The sequence below is a fragment of the Danio rerio genome, chromosome 23 (genome assembly GCF_049306965.1).
Source record: "Danio rerio strain Tuebingen ecotype United States chromosome 23, GRCz12tu, whole genome shotgun sequence".
NCBI lineage: Eukaryota > Metazoa > Chordata > Actinopteri > Cypriniformes > Danionidae > Danio > Danio rerio.
The window spans coordinates 28,961,334-28,982,808 of record NC_133198.1 but is presented as its reverse complement, the minus strand read 5'-3'; the positions used below and the strand labels follow the sequence as shown (position 1 = coordinate 28,982,808).

Genomic DNA, 21,475 nt, shown 5'->3' with positions numbered 1-21,475 from the left:
ACAAAGGCTATTCACATTCAGAAAATTAGGATTAAGCCTGTCCTAACCAAACATTTGAAAACCAGTAAAATAATGTGCTTTCTTTAGTTATTCCCTCATTTATAATTACAAAGTACCAACATTTCCACTCCATAATATGCAAAGTAACCATCTTATCAACATTCTCATGTGCATTTAATCCAAAAATCGTGTAAAACACAATTAAAAAATACCAACCTCCATTTTGTAATATAAAACAAAAGGTTTAATGGCATTATTTTTGCTTCCATAGTTTTGTTTTATATTGATCAGTTAAAAAATAAAAGTCCCAGATGTGGTCTCATTTGGATCCCACTCTGTTTGTAATTCTTGTTAATCTCAATTAAAACAAATGCTTATGTTCTTTAAAATTCTTCATCCCACATTGTTACTTATAAAGACAACATACACTTTACATGTCACCTAATTGTGCAAAATGGCAAGATTTTTTGTTGTGGTTGTGATTATAGATGTTCAGGAACAGTCGTGAGAGCTTCTTCTGGCTGTCTAGTGATATTCACATTCTGCAATACAAAATAAAAATAATAAAAATCCCATTACACACTCAAACACTGATAATTGTTCCCTACAGAGGGTTTCTTTACTTACAATGGGTTTGTCTCTGTGAGTGTTCACCGCTTGGATGTTTAAATAGAAGGACTCCACTTTACATCCTGCAAGGAAGTCATAAAACAACATGTAAAAAATACATTCAAAGCTCAAAAAAAGTACATGAAACTTCTCATAAATAGTGTAAAAAATACTAAAATACTAAACATAGCATGAGATAATTAGAATTTTACATTTACATTTTACATTTAGTCATTTAGCAGACGCTTTTATCCAAAGCGACTTACAAATGAGGACAAGGAAGCAATTTACACAACTAAGAGCAACAATGAATAAGTACTAAAGGCAAGTTTCAGGTCTGTAAAGTCTAAGAAGGGAAGTGTTAGTAGTTTTTTTTTTTTTTTTTTACAGTTAGTGTTATATTCAAAGAGGCAATTGCAGATTAGGAAGTGAAGTGGAGACTAAATAGTTGAGTTTTTAGTCGTTTCTTGAAAATAGCGAGTGACTCTGCTGTTCTGATGCAGTTAGGGAGTTCATTCCACCAACTGGGCAGATTGAGCGTGAGCGTTCGCGAAAGTGATTTTTTCCCTCTTTGGGATGGAACCACGAGGCGACGTTCATTCACAGAACGCAAGTTTCTGGAGGGCACATAGATCTGCAGAAGTGAGTGCAGATAAGAAGGTGCTAGGCCAGAAGTCACTTTGTAGGCAAACATCAGAGTTTTGAATTTGATGCGAGCAGCAACTGGCAGCCAGTGCAAACGGACTAGCAGCGGAGTGACATGTGCTCGTTTAGGTTCATTGAAGACAACTCGTGCTGCTGAAATTATTTAATTGGTTAAATAATATAATGGCAGTACTGTAGCTCAGTGATTAGCAAGAAGGTTGCTTTTTTGAGTCCCGCCAGGGCCAGTTGGCATTTCTGTGTTTGCATGTTCTCGTGGGTTCCCTCCAGGTGCTCCGGTTTCCCCCACAGTCAAGACATGCAATATAAGTGAATTGGATTAACTGTATTGGCTGAAGTGTATGTGTGAATCAGTGTATGGGTGTTTCCCAGTACTGGGTTACTTAAGGGCATTTGCTGTGTAAAAAACACATGCTGGAATAGTTGGTGATTCATTCCACTGTGGCGACCCCTGATAAAGAAGGCTCTATGTTGAATAAAAATGAATGAATGGATGGCAAATATAATATGTTGTTATAGTCTGTTGCATCCACTCAAGATGGAACATGTTACTGGTTACAATAGGGTTCATGCCATCTTGGATAAGCTTTTTGTCATATGAACAGTGAAGACAGAAAACATATTAGGGCATCTCTGAAAAGAAGCATGATATGGAGTTGCATTGTTTTAGAGTATACATGTGCAGGGCTCACCATAAGCTAATGGAGTCAGTTTGAGAACAGTATGCAGAGGACACTTCAGATATGGAAGACTATCTGTGGAGAAATCAGAGATGTATACTTTCTTTGCACAAATTATGCCTTCACATTGACTGTAGCTAAGTTTGATTAAGACCTGCACTTTTGTCCAGAAAGTAGGCCAGCAGACAACGCATGACTGCCTGATGGCAGATGACCAGCACATTCTCCTGTCTCTCAAGCTCCATTATGACTGGCTCGAGACGGTGCACCAGGTCCTCATATGACTGCAGTAAACAGAAAATGACATATTTACATATACAGTGAAGATCAAAATTAGATAACTTATAAACACAAAACTTTTTTGATATTCATTCTTCAAAATTTGACAAAAATTTCAGTTGCAATTACACCATGCTAGGAGAACGGCATTTTTGTAAAATAATTACAGGGTTTCTCAACCAATTATCAAATTCCCTGAAATTTTACTGACTAAAAAGCTACATAATAAAACCAGCTACGGTTGAGCTTTGCATTATATAAAATGTATTTAAGCTTGAACATTAGGCACTATGAAAACAACACTGAATAATTTACCTAAGGTTTTGGGGGGGGGAAATGGGGTACTTATTATTTGTGTGGTTGTGCTTCCAATTATTAGATGGATAGTAGTTTTACAAACTTTACTTTTTTTCTATTGCCTAGTTTAACATCCATATCTTTTAAGTGGTCTTTTTTGGAAGCCAAAGCTCCTCAAATCTATATTCTACAGACAAGTTAGCCTTAATTAACAGGCACATTAAGGCACACAAATACCCTAACAATAATGAAAGGAATGGGGAAAAATATTTTATTTTGCCATGCAGCTGTATATGAGGCAAAATTGCTGCTGCATCTCCACCTTCCATTGATTCTAGGCTTAATTTAATAGACTGTATATCAACAATCTAGTGAAAACTAAAGTTAGGCTGAGGTTAAATACATAGTCTCTGTCAGATAAATAAGGAGATTACTACCAGGTGCCAGATTTATAGTGTGCTTTAGAATAATTTAACTAATGAAACATGATTTTAAAAAAAAACGCTCTTTTGCTTCAAACATGGCTAAACCTCAAAATTTAGGAATTAGTATTTTGTTCTCTAATTTTGATTTACTATAATTATTCAGACAAAATAACTTGTGTTGTGCATAGGACTCACCTCACCCTTTGGATATCGGTAACGGTACTTATCCTGGTCTCTTAAGGCAAACTCTTCAGGATGGGCTTCCTGAATCTCCTCGTACGTCATTTCCTCGCAAACACCCTTAAAATGTCAATAGAAAAAAATCTTAAAATCCCATTTTGTGTGCATACAGCTTTAACAAAGAGGATGAATAGCTTACAGCATCGATTTCATTCAGTGCCTTCCACTGTTCATACGGGACGCCCAGTGCCTCTGCTGTCTGTATGGTTCTTTTCATGTGGCTCGTCCACACCTTCAGCTCCTTGATGGACTGACCTCTGATGAACTCTGAGAGGGCCTTAGCATACTGATCAACAAGACAGAGAAGTTGTTGTTAAAATGGAAAGATTGAAAACAAATTATGGAAGAACATAGCTTAGTCTTAGTTTAGATTAATTCGAAGTTCATTCATTCATTCTTTAGTTTTCCATCTTGGTGTAGGCAAATTTCTAATGTTGTTATAGTTTCTATTTTAATCTTTTAAATGTTATTCTTTATAAATATGAATATACTTTTAATCAGTCATATTACTACAGATTGTTATATTTCCTATTATTGAAGGTGCTGTAAGTTTTTGACTCTTTAAAAGCTTAAAAATACCATTATATGTTTACAGATATTAAAGAAACATGCCAAGTGAACATTCTTGTTTATCTGAAAACCAATGCGGAAGTCAGTTATTCTGCTTTGAAAAGGTGTTTTCTGTGCCAGAACGTCTTTGTTTTGGTTCTTTTAACTCACCCACTGCCAGTTTAGCCAATTATATTTCTGCACCCCAGGTTGCCTTGGTGGAAAACAGCGCATTTCATTCGCTCAGAAACGCTCTGAAAGCAAGCATCTGTGACTGAAATGCTACCTCCAGTGGACAGAAGCAGACTTTGAAATGAGCCACAGATTCAGTTCCACATGAGGTTTTTAGAATAATTATTCCGAAAGGAAACATTAGGTGAGCAGGGGGCTGTTTCATAAAAGTGATTTAAAAAAGCGGGGATTAAAATCAAAAACCTGACTTCGATGAGCCGAACTAAACGTCCACGCTTAAATTGGTTCCATAACAGCAAGTTGAATATTATTTGATCTAACTAATCTAAGTTCAGTTTAAATAATCTAGATAACTGCTCGTGCACGTTACTGTTATGAAACCCAGAGGGTCGATCATAGATGCCATGGTAACACACAACATAATCGATGCAACTCATGGCAAAGCTCTGAAATGAAATGATCATTTAAACATAATAATAATCATAAACTACAGTACGACTTTCCACAAAGCAAGAGAGAAGGCTGACAGGAAATTGCAGATTTAACATTTAAAAACACTTCTGAGAGATGTTTGATAGAATATTAAGTTGGATAATGCTGATATAAATCACCTTCTGGCCTTGTGAAGAGAGGCCTGAGTCTCCACCAATTCTTCCCAGCAGGTTGAGCTCACTCTCTCCATGGCGGCTAAGGTAAATGGATCGTGGCGTGACGTGGATGTTCATGAGGTAATAGACTATACGACTCTGAATGTGATCCTGAACCCGATTCACAAGGTACCTGGATCCTACGTTGAAGATCTTAATGTAGGAAAGGTGACTATAAAGCAGATACACAGGCAAAAGGGGAGGAAATAAATGAGGGGGGAATAAATGTTGTAAAACGGGATTGTTTTATCTAAATGTAAAAGTTATTACTGTAACTTATTTGAGAGGTTGTTAGCAGTGTACCTGTCTTTTTCATCATCCAGGGGCACATATGAAACTTTGTAACAATCTATGCGCTTCAGAAAGTCCACCAGTGCTTCTTCTTTGTCGTAGTTTTCATAATCTGGGCTGCTCAATTTTACTTGCTGTCAAAATCCATTAAATAAAACAAAATAGAGAATAAAAACAATAAAAAGTCAACTCTGAAATATTTGAAAAATAATCTGAAATGGTTTGTAATTGCTTAATAATAGTTAATAACTTAAAGCTTACCATTATATTTGCCTCGATAATTTCTGGGTCATCACAAATCGACTCAATGAAAAACACCTGGACATAGACAAGTCTATGAATGGTTTTCTTGGCACAAATGTAAACATCATTTTGACTCATTTTCCAATGCTTCCCATACAGTGTTGCATCAAAGAATGTTTACACACTACTACACAGCCTGTTGCATAATGATTATCAAAAATTGAACAATAGCTCAATTCAATAGTGGACATGAAAACAAGAAACTAAACATATCTAACATTAAGCAGACTTTATATTGCTATTAAAACAGCTTTAGTTCACTTCAAAATAATTGAACATACCTTAATTATTACTAAATTTTTAAAGTGATTTAGAGATTTTTTTTAAATACATGGCTATTATCTCTTGAATTGATTTTGAGCTTCATTTTTAAAAGCAGATGGAGCTGTAGGCTAGCTATTAGCTGTACACTCAAATGCTAATGAGAATAAGCACTTAGGCGGAGTCATTTACTGTAAGTAGGCTTTTTCATGTCACAAGTTTAATGTAAACAAGGATTGCTATATGAACACTTTGTATACAGCGTCATCTACTGTTAACAACTATGCTTACAATCCATTTGAGAAAATTTTGAATATCTCCAAAAGTCAAAGTCTATTTCTTGAATGATTTTTCACCACAGCTGTAATTTGACAAATTTATTCTAAGGCTAGTTTTACTAGCATACCATGAATAATTACATTTAAGACAATGTGAAAAAATTTGACTAGGCAGATTCAAGTTTTGTAAAACCTGCCTTGTAGCCTCTCTCCTTGGCAAAACTGATGATGACCCCTCTTCTGTCCCTTGTGGTGTTGGTAGCATCAAACACCTGTGAAGAGTAAATGTCAGAGATTGGTTTGCCTCTTAGGGTGTGTGTTCACACTTTTGCAGATTTAGTTCCACCACACCCTTAATGACTAGTTGACTCATCTTTAAGTATACTTATTCCCAAACTAAGATAATAAAAATATTGCGTTGGGTGAAAATTCAGACAGTCACACACATCTTAAAAATTTGCATTAGCCTGGACAGACAGACATTACATTCTTGACTCACTGCTACTTGTCCCTGCTCCTTGGCAAAGTAATTGCCAATGTCCTTGAGAGCACTTGCGGCACAGGATCTGACACAGATATGTAAGACTAATTTAGTTTTTAGACAATGACATGTAATTTACATGTTAATCTAACCAATCTATTAGATCATGTAATGAAGTAAGGTTACCTGCGGATTGTCATGGCCTCCTCATTGTCTGGACGGAAGAATTCATAGTTCTTGTATGTCTGCACAACCTCTCTTCGATACTGACCCAAATTAAAGACTGCATACAGTGGCATAAAATAAACCTGTTAGCAATAAAAATTAAAAATATGCATACATACACACACAAATATACACTGCATGGCCAAAAAGAGTTGCTGTTTGTCTATAAGGAAGAAAATACTCGTATCATTGCATCTTTATTGCAGCAGTCAATACATTTCTGAATTATGTTTAGTAAAAATGATTTTAACCTAACAGTTGAGGTGCATATTCATTTTAGACGATGTATTTTATGGACAGGGTTGCCAAGTATGCAGTTTTCTCCACAGATTTTGGCAGCTTATCACCATTTGCCACAAGCTAAAAAAATCTATATTTTGCAGATTAAAGTTATTTAAAATATTGTGTTTACTCAGCCAGATTTATATTCTACCAATGACAAAAACTGTGCTAAGATAATAGCACTAACTAGGGGCAGGACTCTCATCATTTTACTAACGGATTTACAACAGATATATTAAATGTTTATATACACTTACCGGCCACTTTATTAGGTACACCTTACTAGTACCGGGTTGGACCCCCTTTTGCCTAAAGAACTGCCTCAATACTTCATGGCATATATTCAACAAGGTACTGGAAATATTCAATGACTAAAATATAAAAGAGATTTAGGTCCATATTGACATGATAGCATCACGCAGTTGCTGCAGATTTGAAGGCTGCACATCTATAAAGCGAATCTCCTGTTCCAGCACATCCCAAAGGTGCTCTCTTTTTGGTGTGGTCTTCTGCTGCTGTAGCTCATCTGCCTTGAAAGTGTTTTGCGATTAGAAATGCTCTTGGTTGTAACGAGTGGTTATTTGAGTTACTGCTGCCTTTCTATCTGCCCATTTTTCTCTGACCTCTGGCATCAACAAGGCATTTGCACCCACAAAACTGCTGCTCACTGGATATTTTCTCTTTTTAGGATCATTCTCTGTAAACCCTAGAGATGGTTGTGTGTGAAATCCCAGTAGATCAGCCGTTTCTGAATTACTCAAACCACCAACAACTATGCAACATTCAAAGTCACTTTAATGATCTTTCTTCCCCATTCTGATGGTTGGTTTGAACTGCAGTAGATCGTCTTGACCATGACTACATGCCTAAATGCATTGAGTTGCTGCCATGTGATTGGCTGATTAGAAATATGTGTTAACAAGCAATTGGACAGGTGTACCTAATAAAGTGGCGGGTGAGTGTTTTTATTGGTTATATTTTTAAAATTCACTCTAGAACATTTCAAGACCTTCAAAGGAGTTCAGATCAATTTGTGGTAAATTTATGAGTGAAAATAAGGCCAATGTGTCAAAATCAGTTCCTTAAGGGCCACAGCTTTGAACAGTTCAGATGCAACCAGCTCCAATTCACACCTGCTTAAGAGTCTATTGTAGTCTTGAACAACTTGATTAGTTTGATTAGAGTTGGAGCAAATCTGTGCAGAGCTACGGCCCTCCAGGAATCAAGTTTCAGACCTATGTACTAAATGCGTCCTAATGACACTGTGCATTGTCCTTCTAAGAAATGACCAAGTGTGATTACAATGAACGCATAGAACAAGTTATAAACATATTAACCACATTGTAGCAAGTTATATAAACAAACATTTCATACAATAAACACACCAAAACTACAACATAGTCACACAACTAATTTCATGCCATTAAGAGCTGATCTATTACCTTGAGTTGGGACTCCAATCCAATTTAAATACCGGGTTAACTTTTTGGAGATGTAGGTCTTTCCCCTTGCTGGTAGTCCAACCATCACAATCATCGTGGGACAGTTTGTAAACTGGGGCCTCGAAGCTGCAAACCAACAGAAAACATGAACATTAAAGTTCAAAGAAGTTGCATTTACTTCAAGATTGAATATTTTCAATATGCATTGTCACTGAGATCATCTCAACACACAAGAGACAGAGAAGGATGGAAGAAAAGGCCTGCTGTCTTGTCGCTTAAAAGCTTTAGACCTTTATTCTGTTGAACACTAAAGAAGATATAAATCCAAAATCAAACAAAAAGTGCTCAGGGGTAGCTTAAATAATGTGTTAGTGCTCTTCGGGTAAAGGATTCATCAAAATAAACAACGGTAACACTTTATTTTGATGGTCCATTTGAGTATTAGTAGACTTAATATTGTTGATACTGCTCCTTCAACAGCCATTTAACGGACTATAAGAAACTTTGCAAGTAAGTCAACTTACCCTAACTGTCTACTTATAATCTAATGAGAATTAGTTGGCATGCAGATGCAATGTAACTTAAATTCAATTAACAGACCATCAAAATAAAGTGTGACCTAAACAGCTAAAGTAAGTCCAAGGCACTAGAAAAATGAATAAATGTATGTATAAATGTCTTTATTAACATGATTATTCCTTGGCCATGTCAATAAAGCCATGTAGATAAAGGCTTTTAATATTTTTCCACTTTTTTCAAGTGGCTTCAACTTGCTTTTTCTGTTTATACTAATGAAGATATTTTGAAGAAATAACCTACGACTTACATAATAGGAAAAACAACTACAATTTCCAGCTTTCTTCAGGCGTGTTTAACAGAAGAAAGTCAAGCAACTTTGGAACAAGTGAAGTGTGAATAAATGACAGAATTTTTAGTTTGGGGTGAACTATTATTGTAAGGTGTATGATGTCTCACATTTCCACAAATGGACAATACAAAAACATTATATTTACACACAGGGGTTTTCCTCCACACCCAGCTGAGTGAAACTGTGGCAAGGCTTGCTCCCCCCATTCCTTCATTTACATTTGGTCAATCTTCCCTAATTCTGTCTCTTCACCCATTCTCCTCTCCTCTTACAGTAGATCAATGTTCTGTATAAATGCAAGAGATTGTACCCATCATGTTAGAGATTATTTGAAACATCTCAGTGCAACTGATAAAATGGTCTCATTCCCACAGAGATAAACATGATCAAAACATTATTGGTAACTTCAGGTGTCTCTCACCCTTTGCAACAGTTGTCCCCTTATCTAAAGTCATCCAGTCAAATTGCCTCTTGTTTCCCACAGCACATTAACTTTAGGAGCCACAAATGAGGGGGTTTATTACCATCTGGGGTCTTCTATTCAAATTACAACTTGCTCCCCACAGGGCACAAGCTCTTCAGATCCAGTAACATTCCACTCATGTAAATCCTCATTGTTGTTTTAAACACCCCTGCGTGGAGGTTTTTCTGTCCTGGTCTGAGTATTTAAGGAAAAGGTTTCTGTATGATTCTGTAACCAGATCAGCATGTATAGTGTGTATATTTTGGATTGTTGTGTAACTGAGTGACATAATATATGAATGAGTGAAGGTAACAAAGAGTTAAAAGGATAATAAATGCACTGAAAACTATTACAGAGATGATCAACAATCGATTTGGCATTACAACCAATACCTTGACATGATAGTAAAACACAATTTCTTTAAATAGTTTGCAGCGAAATCAAGATCTTAGAAAAATGGGTACCTTCAAGGCTGCACAATATATCGTTTCATCATTGGAATGTGCACATCTGCAATAGTCACATCATACAATGTGCAATGTCAAGATTATAGATGACCAGACATCACAATTTTTAACCCTTTAACTGCCTGCTCTAACAAATGGTCGTCTGTTTTAAATAATGACTGTTAATGTCATTTACAGAATGACTGTTTCAAATAATGGTTTACACACACAGCATTGTTGGTTTTCGAAAAAATTCTAACATAATTCTGTTGCACTACTACACTTGATTTAGGTTTTAACTTTAAAAACAAAACAAAAGAAATAAACAAGAAAACATGTTAAATGAGAATCTGAAATATGTTAGGCCATACTTCAAAAAATAAAGATGATTTAGTATTGTATAATGTTTTATTTTGATTATTATTATTTTAAATAAATTGGTCTTACACTTCATATTTTCAGATTTTTCATAGTGTATGTATTAATCCCGGTACTTTTACCATAAACCAACATATCTACCATTTGGTAGAGGCTGACATTTTAGAAATTATGGGATGTGTTGAAACTAAATGCATTGAGTGTGCTAACTAGCGGCATTAGGAGTTAAGAAATGCAATCCAAACATTTTTTTTCTTAGTAGGGCAGTTAAATGGTTAAAAAGATGTGATTTTTTATTTAATTGCAAAGTTTAGGCATTGTGGAGTTAAAGTTCATATTTTGTATAAATTTTTATTCATTATTTTGTTCCTGTTTTAGAAAAAGCGAGTTTAAAGCATGCAGGTGCATGAAATAATAGTTTCAGATTTAACAATAATGTATTGCATTTCATTAAAGACTGAAGTGTTATTTTTTATATTTGTTATATTTCTATAATTATTACACTAGGAGTTCCTCCAAAAAGTACCCTTTTACCTCTTTTGTTTTTGTATTAATCTAGTTTATTATATTTTTTAAAGGTGCACAACACTACAAAATCACTGCAATCAAGTGAAATCAATTTCATACAATATACTGTATATTGCAGAAAAACTAAATATCGCACTGTGTATTTGCCAATATTGTGCAGCCATAAATACAACATAAGTCACTTGGACAAAACAAAAATATCTGTCAAAGGTAAAAGTAGTAGGTATAGTACAGCCTTTTTAAGAACATATAGGAACACACTTAACTGGAAACTGTATATCAGATTATGATAATAACATGTTTTTCAAACAATGCAAATGGAAAACAGATGTGTACAAAAAATATACTAAGATAATAAGCAGTCATGAATCCAGTACTTAAAGGGCTAGTCAATTAAACAATTAAGATTCTTCCACCATTTACTCACCCTTTACTGGTTTCAAACCTTTGAGTTTCTTTGGTTAAACACAAAAGAATTTATTTTGAAGAATGCTGAAAACAGGAAACCATTTGTTTATCCTACTGTGAAAGTCATCAGGGTTCATGAGGGTGTCTTCTTTCATGTTCAACAGAAGAAACTCATAAATGTTTGGAACCACTCGAGGGGGAGGAAATAGTGAATACATTTTCAATTTTGTGTGAACTATCCCATTAATACTCCAGAACTGAACAAATCTCACACTTGCTGCTCAGTACAGCTTCAAGAGTCGACGCTATCAAACAAAAGGCTGAAGTTCACAACACCCAGGTTGATCATCTACAAGAAGTCTATGCTCAGAACACAACAACACAAGGAGCACAAGGAAAAAGCCAATGGAGAAATGGAGAAGGAAAGGCAGGTGAATTAAAACGGGGCTTCACTTACAGCCTCTCCTCTGGCCTAGTGAACCACTCATCCAGGGCACCCATATCTTGAGCAGAGGTGTCTGTGTGAGCTCCTTCTGTTGGGTGGACATGTCAGCGCTGCTCACTGAGTGTTTAGACACTGAGAACACATGGCTGGGATCCCATCAACCCTGTTCCTGCTCAGGTCACCTGACTGACTGAGGAGGGAGGAGCTGGGAGGAAAGAGAGGATTGGCACACTGGAAAGACACAACACTGGCTGCCAATGGCTAATTGACTTAATTAACCCTTTGAAGGCTCTGAGTCTGTCGTTTCTGGGTGGATGAGAAATGTTCCACTCATTTCTAAATAAACAGAAAATGAAAACTTTTCTAGTGTTTGTCTGTATATATTTTTATTTTTAGAAACTGTAACAAGCAGCGTCTTAGTTAGAATGCATAAAAGTAATATAGCCTGATAGCCTGATTTAATATATATATATATATATATATATATATATATATATATATATATATATATATATATATATATATATATATATATATATATATATATATATATATATAAATAAATATATATATATATATATATATATATATATATATATATATATATATATATATATATATATATATATATATATATATATATATATATATATTATATGTATATAAGTTGTAGTCAGTAATAATCAAGATAATTATTATTTTAGGTAATGCATTCTGAGTGTTTGATTACTTGTATACACTTGTAGATTACTTTATTTATTTAATTAATTATTTGTTTTATTTTTTTCTCCCCAAATTTGTAGGATGGATAAATTAATTTGCATGACATTTACAAGGAATCTCTATATTGTGCACTGAAAATAAATAGTTTACAACCACTTAACTTAAAAAAATTTAATCCAAAAGAATAAATCCAAGGAATACTTATTTTTCCAGCGTGTACAGTGTAAAAGGTGATTAATTACTTAAAGCGAGTAAACCAGTTGCCTTAAAAGCAACAAGTTGACTTTACAAAAATAATGTAAGTAAAGCCATTGTAACTTAACAGTGAAATGTTAAGCTGACTTAATTTTTATAATTATGCAAATTGTACTCACTTTATTTGAAATAAAAGTAAACTAATCACTTCCTTACCAATACACATTTATTATATTTGTTTTGTTTTCCCCCCAGCTTTACTGTATCTTGCAAAATGAAACACAGTAACTAAAATAGATCTGCTCTTCCAAACTCCAGCGAGTCTTCTAAATTCAATACAGGCTTTAATTGTAAATTTATTGACTTTATGAAGCACCAAATATCTACTAAATAGTCTGACACTGTAAAAAAAGTTTAGTTATAATGGATTTACTTGCATTATCTTTGTGGTCAACTTGTTGCTTTTAAGGCAATTGGTTTACTCGCTTTATGCCTGACAATATCCCTGACAATAGGGCAAAAGAACAGGTTCTGTTGTGCAGTGTGTGCTACCCACTGTAGAAGAGACTGCACATGATTGAATGATGGAAATATATGTCAGTATGATGAACCGCAATAATCATCCCTTTATTGATACAGTCCAAGAGTGTGCATGCTCTTTTAGTGCAAGATTATTTCAACCCTGCATGGTTACAGAGAAAGATACAGGAAATCCTTTTTACCAACAGTGATGATCAAATTTTATAACCACTATCATACTAGATGAATTATGCAGAATTTTAATAGTTATTAGATATGGACAAGTGTTTACTTGTTGTTTGAAACTAAAGTGTGCAGTATGAATGCAATTTTATTATTGGTTTTATGTAACTTTTTTATTTTTATCTATTTTTAGTATGGAAAGCTCTGGTGTGACATGTGAATTTCCTTTTGGGAATAATGAAGTCCAACAAACAAGCAAAAAAAAATTGTCCTGTCACCATATCTATTTTTGTTGCATAATTTATTGCACCAGAATTTATTGTGATAAACAATATTATATAAGACAATTTTATGCCACTCATTATACAATGGCAGAATGACAATAGAATCATAATTCAAGTACACTCTTTCAAACAATACATAATTTATTCTTAAAAATATTTCATACACTCTAAAACATATATGACCAATTAGTCGTGACAGCATATGTTTTTAGGTTATTGTAACTGATCAAACTAAGTTAATCATTCATTCCTTCATTTTCTTGTCGGCTTGGTCCCTTCATTAACCCAGGGTTGCCACAGTGGAATGAACCGCCAACTTATCCAGCAAGTTTTTATGCAGCGGATGCCCTTCCAGCCGCAACCCATCTCTGGGAAACATCCACACACACACACACATACATACACACACACTCACTACAGACAATTAGCCAACCCAATTCACCTGTACCACATGTTTTTGGACTGTGGGGGAAACCAGAGCACCCGGAGGAAACCCATGCGAACACAGGAAGAACATGCAAACTCCACACAGAAACGCCAACTGATCCGAGGACCAGCGACCTTTTTGCTGTGAGGTGACATCACTACCTATACTGCGCCACTGCTTCGCCCTATAGTTAATCATGCTCTACCTTAATTTTATAAGTTATGTAAGCTGTTTTAAGTCTGTTTAACATAATATAAGTTTAATGGACTCAACATTAACCTGATTCAGCTTAAAAAATTAAGCCAACCAGGATTTTTTTAACGGTGTATAATTATAGTAAGTTTGAGAATTTATCAATTACACTGTAAAAACATATATGGCAAAGTGATGACAACAAATGCTTTTATGTTACTTTAATTTAAGTTAATCAGGTTTCAATTATTTCTTTTAGTTATACAAAGTTTAACATGATATTTTTAGTCAGTTTGACTGATTTTAGTTGAGATGAAAAGAAAAATGATTTTTGATTGAACTAAAATATTTAAAGCACACTGAAAAATGAGTTCTGCAAACTGTTGCAAACACTTAATAAGGGTTGACTTTAAACAAACAAATTGTCAAAATTACTATAATTATACACTAAAAAATCCTGGTTGCCTTAATTTTTGAAGCTGAATCAGATTAATCTTATGAGTCCATTAAACTTGTATTATGTTAAACTGACTTAAACATCTTACGTAGCTTACGCAATTTAGTAAGAACATGATTAACTTAATCAGTTACAATGACCTAAAAACACATGCTGAAGAAAATGAGTTCTGCAAAACTGCAAACAATTTAAATGGGTTGACTTTAAAAAAACAAATTAAATTTAGCAATGCTCAATTTGTTCAAAACTTAATTTGTTTGTTTAATGTCAGCCCAAAAAAATTGTTTACAACCACTTAACTTAAAAACATTTAGTAAATCCATGAAATCATCTTTGAATCAGTTTTCAGTGCAGGAAGATTTTTTTACAGTGTAGGAAGTGGAGTTAGAATATGAAAACATATTTCCTAAAAAATAAATAAATAAATAAAAAAATAAAAAGATGAATGTGAACTAGACTTGAAATAAAGTTTACATTTTTTATAAAAGTAATTTTAGACTAAATACTACTTTAGTGTAAATACAATAGTGCTTTTATTTAACCATAATGAAACCATACTGAAAATAATTGAGGACACGTTCATGTGTTGTGCGATAAGTTGATATATTGATTATTGTGACAGGCCTGACAAGTGGTGGGATACATACAATAATTTTTCACCCTCCAAGCAAACTACACCAGTGCAATTGCAGTGCAATATTTATTGTATTTCATACAAAATAACAAACATCCCCTGAAAGCTATACCATAAATAAACATTGTTATCTTCAAATGAATCATACTGCTTCATGACCTATTTAACACTAACCAACTTTGGCAAACAGCAGATTTGAGCCGCCTGTTGAGGATGTGGTACATAATAAGATTAGAAAGGGCACAGACAGACTTACAGAGCGTCTGAGAATATGCCTATTCAGGTTGCTTGATCACAGGTGTCATTTGATATCAAGGCCTCAATAGAAGAAGTAGAATCCGCAGTCGTTACCATTTCAGATATATGGGTTATAATATAAGCATTAATGCTCTTTTAACTGTAAAATCCTTAAATTAACTCGACATTTATCATTTAAGAAACTATTTAACTTTTATGACAAGCATATCTAATCTTTATTAACAAGAGAGTGTTCAAATGTTGCCTTTTAAATACTTGTTGGGACAAATTTTGGAAACTGAATTGATATATTTGTTAATGCATTTCACATTTTATATCCTTAAAAAAACTTACTGGCAGCAAAGCATAAAGTTTGAAGTTCAACTCCATATATTGACTAAGAATCGTTCAAAACAACATATCAAACACCTTTATTTATTTGTCCACTCACTATATCTGTTTTTTTTTTCATAGGGTATAAATACACAAAAAATAAACGTTATTTTACAGGTAATTTTCTAGTTTTTTCTAAAACAGTAAAATATCTTTTGTTTTACAGATTTGTTCTGTAATAAAAATTTCTAACATTAAATTGGTATTATGTTATTTTTCTGTTTTTCAAAGGAAATGCTCTGTGTTTTCAGAGAGTAACACATAATTTTATGTTAATATTTACAAATCATTGCTGTAAAAATCGGGAAATAAAAATTCTGTTAAATTGTTTTTTAGTGAAGATAGTAATCATATGAAGATTAACGTGAGGGTAATAATGTCAAATAATAGCCTGTTGTTTGTAGGCTGCATATAATACATGCAATGTAAACTATAAAATGGTTCTTTTACTACTCTAATGATGCTGCTATGCTAATTGTTATGATCACCAGTGATCTAGCAACTTCGGGTTGCTGGAAAACTATACACGCTACTTTAACGAACTACAACTCCCAGCATGCACCTCCCACACAGAAGTTTGTTATGGACTGATTTCAAGGACTAAACTCAGCACACAGACATATCATTTCTGTACCGTTTAGTGAGCATTACGACACGTTTTCCCTTGCCTTGCTGTGTTTGACCCCTTTACTTTGTTATTTTGTTTGCCGCCTTTACGCAAGACGATTCTCTTTATAAACTGCTATTTGATCTTCAATTTTGTTGTGCAGGCATCCTCACATGACACTGACCTTGTTTTTGTTAAATGATGAATAAAATGTGTTATATGTAAAAAAAAATAAATAAAAAAAAGGTTTATAACTATTTTGTATTTGTATTTGTATTATTTTTTATTTGCAAATTGTCTTGGAGTTTAACATACCCTAAAAAAAATTATAAAATAAAATGTATTATAGTTTATAGTTATAGTTACAGTGTTTTTATGACAACAGCAATTTTACCGAAGCTTTTTTAAATCATTCTTTAAAATATTTTTTTTCTGTTTTAAATGTGTGTTAAAAGTGAACAAATTTATGGAATATTTAAAGATTTCATGCATAATTACACGAATTAATCTGTATAATCACATTAATTAATGTTTATAATTACTGTAATAACCTGCATAGCTACAGTAATAATCCTTATTATTACATTAATTAATTTGTATAATTGCAATAATAACCTGTATAATTACAGTAATAATCATTATAATTACATAATTTGTATAATTGCATTAATAACCTGTATAATTACAGTATCATCTTTAAAATCACAATAATTAATTAATTAAGTAATAATTAGTAAAATAGCAGTAATTAACAGTTTTTTTTTTTTCATTTTTCACAGTTTAAATGCAAATTATCAACAGTAAAAAACTCTAATTTACTGCATTTTGACCGTAAAGTATGTTCTGTATTTTTACAGTTTTTGCATGTAATTTTGCTAAATGGTTATTTTCTATAATTTAATGGAATATGTCTGGAAGCCCTGCTGCCAGTATTTTGACCATTTTGTTAGAGATTTTTTTACAGTGAACAAAGAATAAGGTGTATGATAAAATCTACCACTATACTGAAAAAACAGCAAACATTTTGTTCAAGTGATAATCAATACCCTAATATCAGCCATCTTCAGGTCACACCAAAACATTTGTGGCTTTTTCAGTAAAGCGGTGCCTTTTTATCTCACATCTCTTTCTCACTTTCGTTATTACAGAAAAGAGGGTTTTTTTGTTTGTTTTTTTACTTTTTCACACGAAAACTCAGAAACAAAAAACTCACACAAATATGCACAACCATACAATAAATGTCACTCTTTGACTCACTTTTGAATTTTATAAAACATTTTTTTGCCAAACTTAACACACAATTCTTTAAATCTAACAGAAATCTGTCATGAAGCATCTTCATTCACTCATTCATTCATTCATTCATTCATTCGCTTTTTGGCTTAGTGCCTTCATTACTCTATCTGGGGTCGCCACAGTGGAATGAACCACCAACTTATGCAGCAAATTTATGCAAGGGATGCCATTCCAGCTGTAACCCATCACTGGGAAACATCCATACACACACATTTACACACAAACACTATAGACAATTTAACCTACTCTAATCACCTGTACCACATGTTTTGGACTTGTGGGGGAAACCGGAGCACTCGGAGGAAACCCACGCCAACACGGGAAGAACATGAAACTCCACACAGAAATATCAACTGAAATGAAGCATCTTGATTTCCTTCTTTAAGCACAACCAAAATAAAATCATACCTGGCTGTAGTATAAGCCTATAAATTAGCCAAACATCAAGTTATAGATTATGACGCTAAATGCAAACAATGCAGAGAGTAAGGAGAGCTGGAGAGAAGGACAGAAGAGAAGGAGAACAAGGAGGAGTTCAAAGAGGGGCAAGATAAGGAAGAGGAGATGTTAAATGAAGAGGAGCAGGATGAAGAACAGGAATAAGAAGAGTGGTCACTGATGAGAGAGTGGTGAGCTGATGTTTGTCAATCAAAAAATGGATAAAAACGTTTATAAGGGCTGGCTGATTAGTGGGAAAGTAATCGAAAACGACATTGAGTGACGTTTAAAGGCTTAAGGTTAATTCAGTTGACTAGGCAGGTTAGGGTAATTAGGCAAGTTGTTGTATACCGATGGTTTGTTAAGTAGATCGAAAAAAAAAACATAGCTTAAATGGGCTAATAATTTTGACCTTAAAATGGTTGTTAAAAAATTAAACTGCTTTTATTCTTACAGAAATAAAATAAATAATACTTTCTCTAGAAGAAAAAAACATTATCAGAAATACTGTGAAAAAATTTACTCGCTCTGTTAAACATCCTTTAGGAAATATTTTAAAATGAAAAAAATTAAAATGGGGGCTAATTTTGACTTCATCTGTATATAAGACAAAAATCTAAAATGTTTTTTTTAAGGTTTACTTTTGATACAAATTGTAGAATTAAAAAAAAATTACATTTAACAACACTTCATTAAAGTCTCTCTAGATAAACAAAAGGTTGTCTGATAACATTAAAAACAGGGCATCCCACAAGAATATGTTTAACAGGTTAGTTCCCCTTTGGGAGGGGAACTTCAATGCTATATTGAACCTTCCACTATGGGGATTTCGTCAGAATCCAATCATCTGAAAGAGTATACAATCAGGCCAATGAAATGCCAATGAGTTGGCAGTGTCAGCATGCACAGCTGACGCTACCTACAATTAATCTTGTATATAAGCGATGCACATGCCATGCTGAGGCATCCTTTTCTAGCTGAAGAGCCTTACAGTGCTAACAGCTAAGGGGCAATCATTGTGGCGAAGGAACATAGCATTTCCGTTCCCCCTATTGGGGAACGAGGGTTACTTTAGTAACTGTTCTATTGTCATTTTTGAGGTTCTTGTCCTTCAAGTAAATGTTCATGTGTGAGTCTAAATATACAGTATACACTGTATACATATCCAACCCATACATCCATTTACATCAGTACTCAGCATTATTTGTCACATTCGTGGATTATTATTACTTATTATTATTATTATTACTGTACAACCTTCATACTGATTTCCATACTGTACGGCTGAGTGTAAGAAAGCATACTGCCTATATTGTTCATTCATTCAATTATTTTCTTTTGGGCTTAGTCTCTTTATTAATCCTGGGTCGCCACAGCAAAATGAACCGCCAACTTATCCAGCACGTTTTAACGCAGCGGATGCCCTTCCAGCTGCAACCCATCTCTGGGAAACTGGCTATATTGTATGTCAGGATATTTACATTTTATGTTAGTTCATGGCGCACATGTTGTACAGAGTGAAAATCTGTCCACTGTAGAAGAGACAGACATACAACAAAATACCTCTCAAAATATCACTTTTTCAACATTTTGTTTGGTTTCTGTCGACAGTCACAATGTTTTTTCAATCATTTTTAACAAATCCTTGCAGCAAGATATGTCTTGTTGTTGAGTTAAGCATAATATTTATGCATAATACTTTAATCTCTCTGCTATTAACTTTCAATAATGTACATAAATGTTCATTGGAGCTCAAATAAAAAAAAAAGAGCTTTAGGTTTTGAATCCAAAAATATAAAGTTTTGGCAAAGATGTTTGCAATTTAAAACAAGTATTTCCTTTTGACATGTTTTGAATGCAGTGCTTCATTTCGCAGAATAAAAAACAACAACAACAACTTAGATTTATGTGTAATGTTTTGAAAAGATGTGCAAGCCGTTGAACAAAACTATAATACCTGTGGCTCCTGATGATATAAAGAGGTCTTATTAAGTATAACAATTCATCTGTACAAGAAAGTGAAGATTATTTACAACAGTGTTTCTCAACCATGTTCCTGGAGGACCACCAGCTGTGCTCATTTACCATACCTCCTTAACCAAACACACCTGATTCAGATTATCAGCTCATTAGCAAAGACTAAAAGACCTGTAATGGGTGTGACAGACAAAGGGGACATGCAAATCATGCAGTGTTGGTGGTCCTCCAGTAACGTGGTTGAGAAACACTGATTTACAACATTATTACATTTATTTCAAAGCGTCCGTAAAGTAATGAATGACATTATATTTACTCAGATGGCGGTCGAATAACTTAACAGCAAATACTCATTTTAAGCAAAATACTATATGATCAGTTCTAAAACATTAAAATCTGAGGCAGCAATCAGACATGCATAGAGGCACACATCACAGCTATTGCTTTTGACTCTGAAATATGAAACTATTACTCCGTGACAACTTTCTTGGAAACACACCACAGCTTCAACCGCATGTGTTTCTGTGCACTGACTGAAATAAACAAGGTAATCATTATTTATCTGTTGCTCCAAATAACAATATTTATTGTCAAATGTGCATAACGCAAAAGACAAAAATAAAACCATTAATATACTGTATTAAAATAAATAAATAAATAAATGAATAAATAAATAAAAAAGAGCTCATGCTGCATGGTCTCAGCTATAGCCATGTGTTGCCTGTTCACACTCAATCATGTCAGTGGTCGCTCTTTGAACTCACCGGCACTGTCACAGCGGGTTCGTCTCCTGAAGTCCTTCGGAAGCGCGTCCATCGTTGAGGAAAACTTGCAAATAATGGTAAATATTGACCCCCGAGCTCTGTCATAAACGCTGTGATGGGTTTCAGACGTTCAAGTTAATGTCACCGAACAAGAGAAGCTCGTGTAGTATCTTCCCCCATCACCCCCTGATGACACGAAGACATATGATCTGTCTCGCCTGGCCTTGTCCTTTAATGTCTGCCAGACCATGAGTTCACAAGCTCAGCAAGCACAGGCTACTCACAACAGCAATATGGCTTGTATAGGGGTAATATACAAAGATCATTGTAGGCTACTATAAAACATTTTGAACTTTTGTATTAGTAAAAACGTATTGTTTAGTCTAAAATCAGCTTATATGGAATTTGCTCAATGACTGGTTGCGAATGTGTCACTGTATTATTTAATGTTGCGGTTAACTCCGCCCTA

The 21,475-nt window shown here is 34.0% G+C and overlaps 1 protein-coding gene across 3 annotated transcripts; it reads right to left on the bottom strand.

Annotated features, from left to right (window-relative positions):
• Positions 1–221: 221 nt before the first annotated feature.
• Positions 222–21,143, bottom strand: pfkfb1 (6-phosphofructo-2-kinase/fructose-2,6-biphosphatase 1). 3 transcript variants are annotated; one of them, XR_012398240.1, is made up of 14 exons: positions 11,693–11,814; positions 8,145–8,270; positions 6,382–6,478; positions 6,214–6,280; positions 5,912–5,986; positions 5,134–5,190; positions 4,885–5,006; positions 4,546–4,753; positions 3,333–3,479; positions 3,149–3,253; positions 2,107–2,236; positions 1,448–2,027; positions 628–692; positions 222–542 (listed from the first exon to the last, which is right to left on the bottom strand). XR_012398240.1 is itself a non-coding variant. In XM_005162149.5 (14 exons), exons 1-14 carry the CDS (start codon positions 11,781–11,783, stop codon positions 483–485), a joined length of 1,413 nt encoding a protein of 470 aa, XP_005162206.1. In that variant the 5' UTR covers positions 11,784–11,814; the 3' UTR covers positions 222–482.
• Between the last annotated feature and the right edge of the window lie 332 nt (positions 21,144–21,475).